The sequence below is a fragment of the Zootoca vivipara genome, chromosome 5 (genome assembly GCF_963506605.1).
Source record: "Zootoca vivipara chromosome 5, rZooViv1.1, whole genome shotgun sequence".
Classification (NCBI taxonomy): Eukaryota; Metazoa; Chordata; class Lepidosauria; order Squamata; family Lacertidae; genus Zootoca; species Zootoca vivipara.
The window spans coordinates 61,273,758-61,285,820 of record NC_083280.1 but is presented as its reverse complement, the minus strand read 5'-3'; the positions used below and the strand labels follow the sequence as shown (position 1 = coordinate 61,285,820).

The 12,063-nt window shown below is 44.4% G+C and overlaps 1 protein-coding gene across 1 annotated transcript in view; it reads left to right on the top strand.

Annotated features, from left to right (window-relative positions):
- Nucleotides 1–7,269, top strand: part of STK32C (serine/threonine kinase 32C) — a 164,464-nt gene extending 157,195 nt beyond the window's left edge. Inside the window, exon 12 of the mRNA XM_035138380.2 lies at nucleotides 2,493–7,269. Coding sequence (XP_034994271.1) covers nucleotides 2,493–2,631 — 139 coding nt within the window. The 3' untranslated portion in view covers nucleotides 2,632–7,269. The remainder of the gene's footprint in view (nucleotides 1–2,492) is intronic.
- The last annotated feature ends 4,794 nt before the right edge of the window (nucleotides 7,270–12,063 follow it).

Below are 12,063 nucleotides of genomic sequence, written 5' to 3'. Positions count from 1 at the left end.
AAGTTTAGGAAGGTGCTTTAAGGGCAGGGGATGGGAAGAGGGACTTGTTTTCGTTGGTTCCTAAGGAAGTTCATGGGATAAAAGTTTCCTGTCTCTTCCTTCCCACAGCAGAGCCCCATCACCCTCCCAAATTGCTCAGGAAACTCTCCAAGTCCTGAGCTCCCCCCCTTTTCTTGGGACACTGGGAAGTATTGAGAGGGTGCATAGGGGAGGAGATTTTCCTGCCGCTGAGCAGGATTTGAATCGGGTGCAGAGTTTGTTTGTTTGTTTTTATTAAAAAAATATTGTTACTGAACAAATTAAAAAAACAAAAACACATTATCATGGTCCATCTTCTGTCCAGCAACCACAAGATTGTCTTCAATTTTTTTTGAAGGATTGCATCCCTTGCTCTTTTTTTTGTAACAAATGTTTAGAGGACATCTCCTGGTTGCTTTATCTGTCTCATTTCCCTCGTGCGAACTCTGAAACAGCTCTGTCATTTCCGCCACCCATTCTTGACTCTCCCCCATCCAATCTGCAATTGTCTTTGCAACGTATGTTTCTAAATACTGTTCTCCCTCTGAAATTTGTAATCCTCTCAATCTTACTGTTTCCCCCCTCTCTCTTAGCTGCAAAAGAAGAATTTGGTCTTCCAAATCATTTTGTCTTTCTTGGAGGGATCCCACATTCCCCATAATGACTATCTGTTCCTCTTTCAGATGGCCCCCAGTTTCAGATTCCTCCCCCAGTGTAAATAGAGAGTTGTCCTGCTTAGCCTTGGCTGGTGCCTCCAAATTCCAGGGTTTAAGATATTAAAGCCTTTATTCCCAATCTCTTCTTACAATAGTCTTTTTGCCTTTACTCTGCCAGATATCAGTCGTCAAATTGTATCTTCACTAACTAATAGCTTATGTCCCAAAGCTGCCCTCTAAAAGGTAACCTGACACTACTGTAGCCAATATGTATAAAAAGAGAGAGAGAGAGAAAGCTGAGAATTGCTAAAAGTCTTCATTAGCTGCAATTACTGTGCTCTGCTCCCATTCACAAAAAGTTCCCTTGCAGAGCCTGTCCACAGAAATTGGAAGCTGACTTCCTTTTTGGCTTCCATTTTATCAGATCAATTAATTTGTAACTAATTTCTTCTTTAAAGCCTTATTTGGCTTTTACCTCTAATTGGAAGATCCACTGCTTATGGTGACAGCATGTGGCTTTGGCTGTAGGGTGTGATGGGATGGAGCCGTGAGTGGACTCTAGCCTCTGCTCCTTCCCCCATTGCAGAAATGGTGACAGGAAGATCTGGGGTTTCAGCGAGTTCTCCAACACTCTGCTGGACCCCTGGAATCCCCACTCGCCTGTGGTTTTTTTTTTCCAGGGGCGCCTAGCCCTGGCGCTCACCCCCAGAGCCCTAACAGCCAGAACCGTGTCGTCCTTTACTTGGATGACACAGAGCGTGCCGCCACAGCAGAGTGGAAGTCTGAATTGGGTGCAGAGTTAACCTTCTTATGCCAGTCAACTGATGTCCTCCAGATGTTTTGGACTACAGCTCCCATCATCCCTGACCATTGGCCATGCTGGCTGGAGCTGATGGGAATTGTAGTCTAAAACATGTACTGTAGTGAGAATCTGGCTAAGGAAGGCTGCTTTATGCTATAGATCCCCCCCTGGTGGTGAAGAAGGAGAAGAGGATACTGTTATTACTAGCAGTTGCCTAGACCTACTCCATATTTTGAATCAGTTAGCTATCATGGCACTAATGACTGTTCATATACAAAAATTGCATGTATGGCTCTGTTTTTAACCTAAGTGACAATGCAATGTGAATTGTGGTGTTTTATTTTTTTACGCATTCCACAAGGATGTTCTAATTAGGAGGAGGTCCCATATGACACAAACAGCCTGAGGTCAGCTAGTTTACAATTCCCTACAACTTTGAGGCAATCAACATGTCAGAAACTTGAACAAAGAATGGATCATACATAATTCAAAAAAGAGATTTGTGCAAAATGACAGGAATGCAGGAAGAATACCAGACAGCTTGGCCTGAGATTAAATTCCTTTTTCTGTTTTTTTTAGTGATACGGCAGTACATTAGACCCAAGTTGTGCTGACATGATTTAAATCATTCAAACAGGGTAGGGAGTTATTTCACAGAAAGTACCTGCTGTGTGGATTTTCTGTCCTCTCCATGGTTGCATTTCAAGAAGCAACACGATGGGAGGTGATGTGAAAGAAGTTTCTAAACTGATTAAATTACGGTAATTAAAAGTGATCAGCATTCTCTGAGTAAACCCTCAAAATGTCCTCACCGACACCCTTTACAAGTCCTGGCCCCAGAGGCCACAATCAGCTAAATGGGAGGGCTTGAAACTCATACCAAATCTCCCTAAAAATACACATTTTAAATCCACATTTCAAAAACCACATGCTTCATCTGAAAGCACCATTTTCGTAACCTCATTTTCACACGGGCACGATAGCCTTCCTTCTCTCTCTCTTTTTCTCTTGAACAGGTTGAAGAGGAGCCAAGATCAAATGAACGAGTCCATTTCTCCTCCTGAAACCACTGACGAAGCTGAGACTGAAACAGAATCTGAAAATTCCAACCTGAATATGTGTAGCTCAGTATGTTCTTCCACAGGCAGCAGCTAGGACTATGGGGAAGAGGCAAAGGGGCCGGAAGCTTGCGCACCTCTTGAATAAATCATTCTCAGGTTGCACTGACAAGCAGATGAGAGGACACTGAGTACCTTGGTTGAAGAAAAGAAGAGGAGTCACACAAAACAACACTGTAGAGCCGCAGCAGAGGCAGATAGTTCTTACAGAACTCATGGATTTTTCCCCCCTTCAAAAAGGGATCGCCTCTTTTACCCAATACTTTGCTATGCAACACTTTGGTGAAAACCGTTCCATTTCTTCCTTTGCTCTTTTCTTTTTGCAGGGACAGGCAGTGGGGTCTGAAGGATATTGGCAGGCGATAAGGGTTCCAGACCCAATTCCAGTGTAGGTCCAAGAGAATGCAGATTGAAAGCATGCATGGTGGTCCCAGAGGACTAGGAAAGGAGGCAAAGGCCACTGGAAGCTCACTTTTATGGGACCATCCTTAATATGCCAGTGAAGGCTCAAGCATGCAAGAGCATGCAAGAGCATTAGAGAGTTCTTATGGACCGTGGCAGTTGCAAAATACTTGTAGGTTCAACTGGGACAATACAGTAACATGTTGGCCATACATGATTTTCAGAGGGCCCAATCTCAGCATTAATGGATCCTTTCCAATGGTCCTGTCCAAGGCCAGATTTGCTGGGGTTTTGCAGCATGGAATTTTAAAATGGTTTTGCTGCAAGGTAGAGTGTTTTCCTAAACAGGCCGAATCGTTTCACAAAGCTATCCTTATTTGCAAGGAGCTGTTTAAGCTACAAGCATATTAATAGAGCTTAGTGTTTTCTTCACTCATAATGAAGGAGCAGGGGACTAGTTTGGCTAGATAGCTGTAAAGCAATGCCCTAATTATGCAGGAACTGATGCGTTGATGTTCCTTTTTTTTTGTCTGCGTTGTTCTAAGTGTATTGCATATGAAGTCTGTCTCAACTTCTCACGAGGACAGGAGAGGCCCAATGTTTTCTCCAGCTGTGGATATTGCCTTTTTAAATGCTTCAGATGCCTTTTTCTTCCCTCTCCAGCAATCCTGTAATTCACACCTACCTGGGAATCAGCTTCATTGAACCCAGTGGGACTTAGTCCTGAGTAGACATGCATAGGATTGCACTGCCAGTGGACTAAGTGACTGCACAGTGGCTTTAGGTTACTCTGATAAAAGCGCTTAGAACCCCTGGTTCTAGGGCAGTAAATATCTGTGTTGTACATAAATATCGTAAGTGTTTTAATGCAAAGCTGTTTGTTACCAGGTGTCTAAGAGATTGCCATGTTTTGCATCCCAGTTGTGTTTTCCTGTAGGAACGTGAACTTAGCATGATTTTACTTTCAAGACATTTCTCCCTCGCCCTGCTGTTTTATTGAGGCGCCTGCTACAGGCCAGTATGCCAGGGTTGGAACCAAGGTCCTATGAACACAGGAACCAATTTACAGCCTTACTTACGAAGCTACAACTACCTCTGTAGCAGTGCTGTAACAAGTTCCTTTATATTCCACCACTGCTAAGGAACAGGGATTTGCATGGAATTCACACCGACTCCCTTAGCGTGGGGTTTCCACGAATATTTTTGGTCTCGATGGTTTGCTTTCCATTTTAATTTCCACAAACGCAGCACACGGCATAACCGGTGCGGAGCAATTTTGTACAGACAACAACCAAAACGTAGTTGCCTTTTCCACAGTTTTATGTGGAGTTTGGTTAGGAAATGAGCATTGTGCACAACCAAAATTTAACAAAGAACAAAATTCAAGTTTGCTGGTGGAGTACAATGTAGGGGTATTAAAAGAAGCCAAAGCTTTTCCTATCAGTTCCTCTCTGTATCCCAAACCAAGGTAATGGTAGCCCCCCCCTCCCACTCTACAATGAAATTGCCTTCACTTTTGGAAGGGGAAGCACAGTCTCACAATACCTGGTGCTACTCTGGCACTGCAGGAATATCACGATGCAGGCGTTGCCATCTATGCCAGAAGAAGTGTTCACAGAGTCAAAGTGCCAACTCGGTTAGTCAGCTGATTCGGCTGCATTAGCACAAGAGACTTCGCAGCACGCATACTCCAGCTTGAATCCCACACTTAAATGTGGGTTGGCAATTGCATGCTCTGTTACTCTGCTGTGATGAATTCATCAATCGCAGATTTAATGTGCTGAATTATTAATCCTTTCCTCCAAGTGGACTCTTGGAAGGAGTAGGTGTGCTGTGCACCTACTATTGTGTTGAAGATTTTGCCTTGATTTTCTTAAAACAACCACTGCAACCCTGATACCATCTACAAACATTATCTTCATTCAAAATGAGATGATAGATATTCTTCTTATTGGCTACTTGATTCAGGGAAAAGCGGCATCTGCTCTGTCCTTTTAAATTGGTGCCGTGCCGCTTTAAGCAGTCATGGCTTCCTGCAAAGAATCCTGGGAGGTGTAGTTTGTTAAGGGTGCTGAGAGTTGTTAGGAGATCCCCCTTGTGGAGTTGCAATCCCCAGGGTGATTTAGCAATCGACCCCTTCTTCCCAGGAAAGCTACACTTCCTCCCTGTCCTTGAGTCATTTGTTCTGCCAATACTGCATTCCTGATACACAATATAGCACATTGACTTTGAGGAATCGAGGTTTTGATTGAGGCACAGTCTTTTAGATGAGGAATTTATGTATTTTTAAGGCCTGTTCCTATGTACTTTATTACAGCGATGTACTTTTCCTTTCCATTATAATACCTGATACGTGTGGGGTGCAATCGCAGGGACCTGTGGTTTCTAAGAAATAACTCTAAAACAAATGCTTATATTGAGCACAATAGTTATTGGTATCAATCGTCAGTCAGCAAGCGAATAACTGGCTTGTTTCAGCAGCTAGAATTTGTTGTGTATTTATAAGCAGGTAATCGAATCCGCTTTGGTGTGGATCGTGGCTATTGTAAAACATTCCAATGTGGGTGGGCGCTAAGGTCCAAAAAGCAGCCCGTGCCCTAATCATTTGTCTGTAAATTTTGCATACCAGTAAATATGTGAGTTAATGCCTCTCACTCTTGTTGATGGTGAATCACTATAAATGCTGAAAGGGACCAAGACTTGGACAGAAGCATTCTTGTTGATGAAAGCAGGAATGGTGCCATCCAATAAAATGATGAGAGAAGCCCTGCTGGATCAGGCTGAAGTTCCATCTAGTTCAGCATCCTCTTCCCAAAGTGACCCGCCAGGTACCTGTGGGAAGCCCACCATCAGAACCTTGGTCAGATGCATGCCACCAGATGTCAACCACATGGAAAGGCAGTGGCCTATTGCAAAGAAAGCCCACACAGTGCAATTTAGATGTCATTTGATTACAACTTCCCATCAGTTCCAGCCAGACTGGCTAATGGGAGCTGAAACCCCACCACATCTGGAAGGCACTGCATTGGCTGCTCTGATACATTGGACTAAGTGTTGACTGGTAGGGTTCAATGCTAACTTGACTGTGGGGCTAATCAACCAGTCCCTATGCCTCAGCCCAACTGACCTCACAGGCTTTCTGTGAGAATAAAATGGGACCGGTCGCATGTATGCAGTTTCTTTGGTGGAAGTCTGCAAGCCAACCACAGTTTTTTTAAAAAATAAATACGATGGAGAGTTAGCAAGAGAAGCCTGGGAGGTCAAATACTAGCAGAGCTTCTAGTGTTGCAGGTGAGCTGGCAACTTCACATTCAGGTTCTCTTGATGTGATTTTGGCCCTCGCATCTGAACATTTCACTGTTATGGTAAGATATACAAATACACTTACACACACATGCACCATATGGTGTTTAATGAACGCAGTAGCTGGGGCTTGCAGATCTCTGAATTAGGAGCTCACCTGGTGCAGCCTGAGCTACAGTCGGCCACTTCTCGAGTTTATCAGCAGGAGCTGTCATTGTACATGCAAACTATTCATGGGGATAAACCTCAGAGAAGTAATATTGAAAAACAAATCCAAAACGCCCGTGTTGGCAATAGAAAGCTAAGGTGCCGATGGGATCGTGATGCATCGCGGGTGACTATTCTTTTGTCGGTTTATTACAGTGCTACTTTACTTTGTAAAATATCTTTGTAAACAAGGTTCGTTCATTTCTGTAAGTTTTACTGCATGAAAAGGAACAGTCTGTTCTACAAGAACGTTTCAGTTACACCAATATGTTTGTGGGATTGTTTTTATTTTGGCAGGTATCTGCGAAAAAGTCATTGCATTTGTGGAGTAATAAATGTGTTTTGGTTTTTTTTAAAAAAACAGAACTGAACATTAACATTTATTTATAGGTTTTGAAAAACAAACAAACACAGCAGCAACGTGCAATGGTGTGGTAGGTAGAAAGTGGTCACTGAAGAGTCCTTTTTGGCAAAGGTTGCAGGGCAGAAGCAGGGTGACATCTGGATCAGATACATGCCTACTGAACGGTAATCCCATTGGACAAGTCAGAGCAATATCAGTAGCCTCCACCCATGCTGAGTGTGCCTGACAAGTCAGAAATCATGCAGCTCCATGCTGCTGACCAAAATGCTCCTCTGCTTCTGATCCTAAGGACACATGGATCTGCCGTATCCTGAGTAAGACCATTAGACCATCTAGCTCAGCATTGTCTTTGCTGACTGGCAGCAGCTCTCCAGGTCCTCCCAGTCCTTCCTGGAGATACTGGGGATTGAACTTGCATTCAACACATGTTCTCTGCCTGCATTGCCCACAAGTAATGGTGTGGAGCTTCTCTCCTCTAGGACGGTGTTTTGCTGTAAGCTTCCACAGCTGTTCATTAGATAATAATGAGCTTTTGTTAGATTGTTCAGAGAGATTTCTTCTCTGATCTTTCCAGGGGTACTTTGCGCACAGGTGCAGACTTCTGCGACCAAATTCCTAGCCAGATAGACAATCATGCATTAGAACAGATGGTGTGAGCAGGACGCATCAGCCCAATCCAACAGCCAGATCAGTATGCATGTAGACCCATCAAATAATGTACAATAGCACCAATCAGCTGTTTGGGGGAGGAGAGGGAGCCATACTCCCCCACACACACCAAACATCTGATCTGCCCATCATTGATTATGTGACAGGGCTATGGATATACAGCCCATCTGCTTTGTGTGCACTGTGTGTTAAAGGCCAGTGCAAGTAGATAAATAGGTACCATTGCAGCGGGAAGGTAAACGCCATTCCCGTGCACTCTGGCTTCTGTCACGGTGTCCTGTTGTGTCAGAAGCAGTTTAGTCATGCTGGCCACATGACCCAGAAAGCTGCCTGTGGACAAATGTCGGCTCCCTCAGCTTGTAAGTGAGATGAGCGCCACAACCCCATAATGGCCTTTTGACTATACTTAACCGTCCAGGGGTCCTTTCCCTTTTCCCTTTATAGAGCTTTAGAGAGGAGTAAACAAATGAGTTTTTCCCTCTACACAAACTCCAACTGATCTCCCAAATTGCTTCTTGGTGCATCACAGTATATTGAAGTATTGAGGTGGGTGGGGGACCCACACCACAAGACCTGTACAACTGTATCTCTTTGAACATAAGAAGAGCCTGCTGGATCAGGCCAATGGCCCATCTAGTCCAGCATCCTGTTCTCACAGTGGCCAACAAGATGCCTGTGGGAAACCTGCAAGGAGGACCTGAGCACAAGCACACTCTCCCTTCCTGTGGCTTCCAGCAATTGGTACTCAGGAGCATAACTGCTTCCCACCATAGGCATCATGGCTAGTAGACTTTGATAGCCTTATCCTCCACAAATATGACCAATTCTCATTTAAAGTAATCCAGGTTGGTGGCCATCACTGTCTCTCATGGGAGTGATTTTTCCAAAGTTTAACTGGGTGAAGAAGTGCCCTTTTTAATCTGTCCTGAATCTACCAATGTTCAGCTTCAATGCATGTCCCTCTCTTTAGATGATCATTATTGCATGAGTTGGGTTTTTTCCTTACATTTGTATGCCACTTTTCTTCCATCACGGAGAACCAGATGGTCTCCCATCCAGGCATTGACCAGAGCGAGACCTGCTTCAGCAAGGTATTGGTGTCATGTGCCTTCAGTTCATATTCTGGGACGAAGAAGCTACACTTGCCCGTTCACATGTTATACTGGAGCAATGTAAATAAGGAAGTTGCACTTTTGCATTTCCCTATCGATGCTGTTTGGGCCACTCATAACAAGTTCCTTCCTGTGGCATCTCCGCTTTTTTATAAAATGTTGTATTCTGACTCTATTTAAATTCAAATAGTGGGCAAGTTGCTGCAGAATGAATGGCAAAAGTTTGGTTCATTCAGAAGGGATACATTGCTCTCTCTCCCCACTAGAGGGTGGTTAGAGGCCACAATTAGGATGAGTGCCCCACCCCTTATTTAAAAAAGAAATGTCCAAACTAAATGTTGCACCAGTTATGTAGAGCCGATTTCCCTTTTTGTAGAGAACTGGACTTCCAGAAAGATAAATGACGAAAATATGTAGGCATCAAAATAAAAAGAGACCACTTTGACTGTAAGTCTTGGAAGACCTGCTCCCTGCCTTGCTGCCCTTTTCCCACCTGGAGTGGGAGGGTGGGGCCCTGAACAATTCCAGTTGCAAAAGCTGAGGCTGCTGGAGAGGCTAGAGACCATCTTGCTTGTCTCTTAGTGCAGACTCAGGTCATCAAGCCTGAGCTTCCACAGCCGCTGCCCACCATGAACCACCATTGGCGAGACTGACAGCAACAACAGCAGATAAGTTCTACCGGTAGTATATATGCCTATTCATCAGTGATTTCCAGATAGTTTACAAAGATTAAAACAAGTAAACCAACAGTAAATGCATATAGGAAAGTCTTCTAGAAGTGCTTCTGTTTTTTAATTGAAATTTTATGACCTCTCTCACAATGACCTTACGTTTCAGAATCAGTCGCACGGTGATTCCTAGGAGTATCGCAGTGTCTGTTGATGAAGCCTTTCCTTTTCTGAAAGCTTTATGTAACCTGACGGCATTTTCTCTTGCAGTTCAGACTGCCCATACTAATTTGGCGCTCTTGAGCTGATGGGTGGTGGAGCAAGCTTAGATTCATCTTTAGGTGTCTCTGTGTAACACAAAGGCCTGTTTTGCATTCAATATGCTAAGCCAAACCATGGCGAAGAGGCAAACGGGCTGGCAAATAGTGAGAAAACGGCTACTGCTGTTCTCTTCTCCTGATGCTGACATGGCACCGGGAGCTTAGTCACGGTGCAAACCTGGTCTTGTGGTCTGTTTCATTCCAAACTAGCCATGTGCAGAAACCAAGGTTTGCTCCTGGCTTACAGTTTGTGTTTTGTTTGTGGGAGATAAACCATGAGCCTGAACTCACACATAATGCTAAGCTGAACCAAAAACAGTACATGAACGAAGCAATTCAAAAGAGATGCAAAATGGTGCATATAACACAGAGAGCAACATATATATCAATTGGCAGTGAAGGAGCCCTTCATGGTGCCATCACTGGGGGTTGCCCATTTTGTGTTAACCCATGACAGGGCCTTCTTGGTGGTGGTTTCCCTTTGTGAAATACATTCCCTGCTGAGGTGCACCTTTCCCCTTCATTATTAACTCTCAGGAGGAATTTACAAACATCCCTGTTTACACACATGTTTGATGGCTGAAAGTTACTGTCCCTGGCTACCTTGAACCTATTTGCTGTAGGCTTTTGGTTTTAAATGTTTTTAAGATGTTATTTAAATGTTTCATATATGTTTTTGCTTTGTATTGTTTTATGACATTCTGGGGTCAACTAAGTGGTTTCCCCAGCTATGCAGGCGCTGTTCAGTAAACAGCAAGTGGTGGGAAGAAGGTAAATGGTGGTCTACCAGTAGATCTCTTGTAAAGGTAAAGGGACCCCTGACCACTAGGTCCAGTCGTGACCAACTCTGGGGTTGCAGCGCTCATCTCGCATTATTGGCCGAGGGAGCCGGCGTACAGCTTCCAGGTCATGTGGCCAGCATGACTGAGCCGCTTCTGGTGAACCAGAGCAGCACATGGAAATGCCGTTTACCTTCCCGCTTGGAGAGGAACCTATTTATCTACTTGCACTTTGAGGTGCTTTCGAACTATTAGGTTGGCAGGAGCTGGGACCAAGCAACGGGAGCTCACCCCATCATGGGGATTCAAACCACCGACTATCTGATCAGCAAGCCCTAGGCTCAGTGGTTTAACCCACAGTGGCACCCATGTCCCTTGAGCGACTACTAAAAATAGCAGCAACAGAGAGACCCTCCCCCAAAATTATATGTTTGAAATGAAGAAACCCTGGGGTAACCAACAATAGATTTTTGTGCACAAGGACTGTGGACACTTTCAGTTCTGATGCTCAAAAGTAATTCTAAGGCTTGGGAATCTTTAATTCTAAATGTCTGTGATTTGTACTCAGCCCTGGGAGATAGATCTCAAGGTTTTAGTTAAAGCCAAAGTGGATCCTACACTCTTTCAAATCTGCCCACCCCTATTCTGTGAGCTTGGGGAATATCAAAAGGCCTAAGCCTAAGGGAAAAGTCTGGGATTTCTTATCCTCTGAATAAGCTTTTTAGAATGAGAAAATGCTCCTCAATTATATAATTGTCTTGGCAGATTCCCTGACAGTTAGTTGATTTCCCCCCCAAAAATCAAACCAAGTGCAACAACAAACAGTAACCAGACAGTGCAACCCTGTATATGTCTACTCAGAAGTAAACCCCACTGAGTTCAATGGGACTTGCATCTCATCCTGGGTAGCATTTAGGAATTTAGCGAAAAGAGGGAGAAACAAACAGAGAAAGAAAAGTGCAGGCCCCACTCACCCCTAAGTACATCAGCAATTCATGGAATTACTCTGGAGTTAATTCAAGGATGGGTCCCTCTTAGTTCCTTGGTCCTCTTCTGCCTGGATTTTCATGGATCGTTGCACTTTCCACTTGACCTTTTTGACAAGCATAAAATGTAACCAACCACCTTATGGCTTCTAGGCAGGGGAAGCTATCATTTCTCATTACCGTTTTCAACAAGATAGGTAGGCTGCGAGTTTCAATGCAGTGGGATATACTGTATGCTTGGAGACCTAGTGTTTTAATGGGGAACAGAGACTGCAAGTAAGATAAGTGGAGTAGGCAGTAGCTTTTCTAGGGCTCACAGCTTACTGTTATTATTTTTGGAAGACCCAGGTGGCGCTGTGGTTAAACCACTGAGCCTAGGGCTTGCTGATCAGAAGGTCGGCAGTTCGAATCCCTGTGATGGGGTGAGCTCCTGTTGCTTGGTCCCAGCTCCTGCCAACCTAGCAGTTCGAAAGCACGTCAAAAATGCAAATAGATAAATAGGAACCGCTACAGCGGGAAGGTAAACGGCGTTTCCATGTGCTGCTCTGGTTTGCCAGAAGCGGCTTTGTCATGCTGGCCACATGACCTGGAAGCTGTATGCCGGCTCCCTCGGCCAATAATGCGAGATGAGCGCGCAACCCCAGAGTCGGTCACGACTG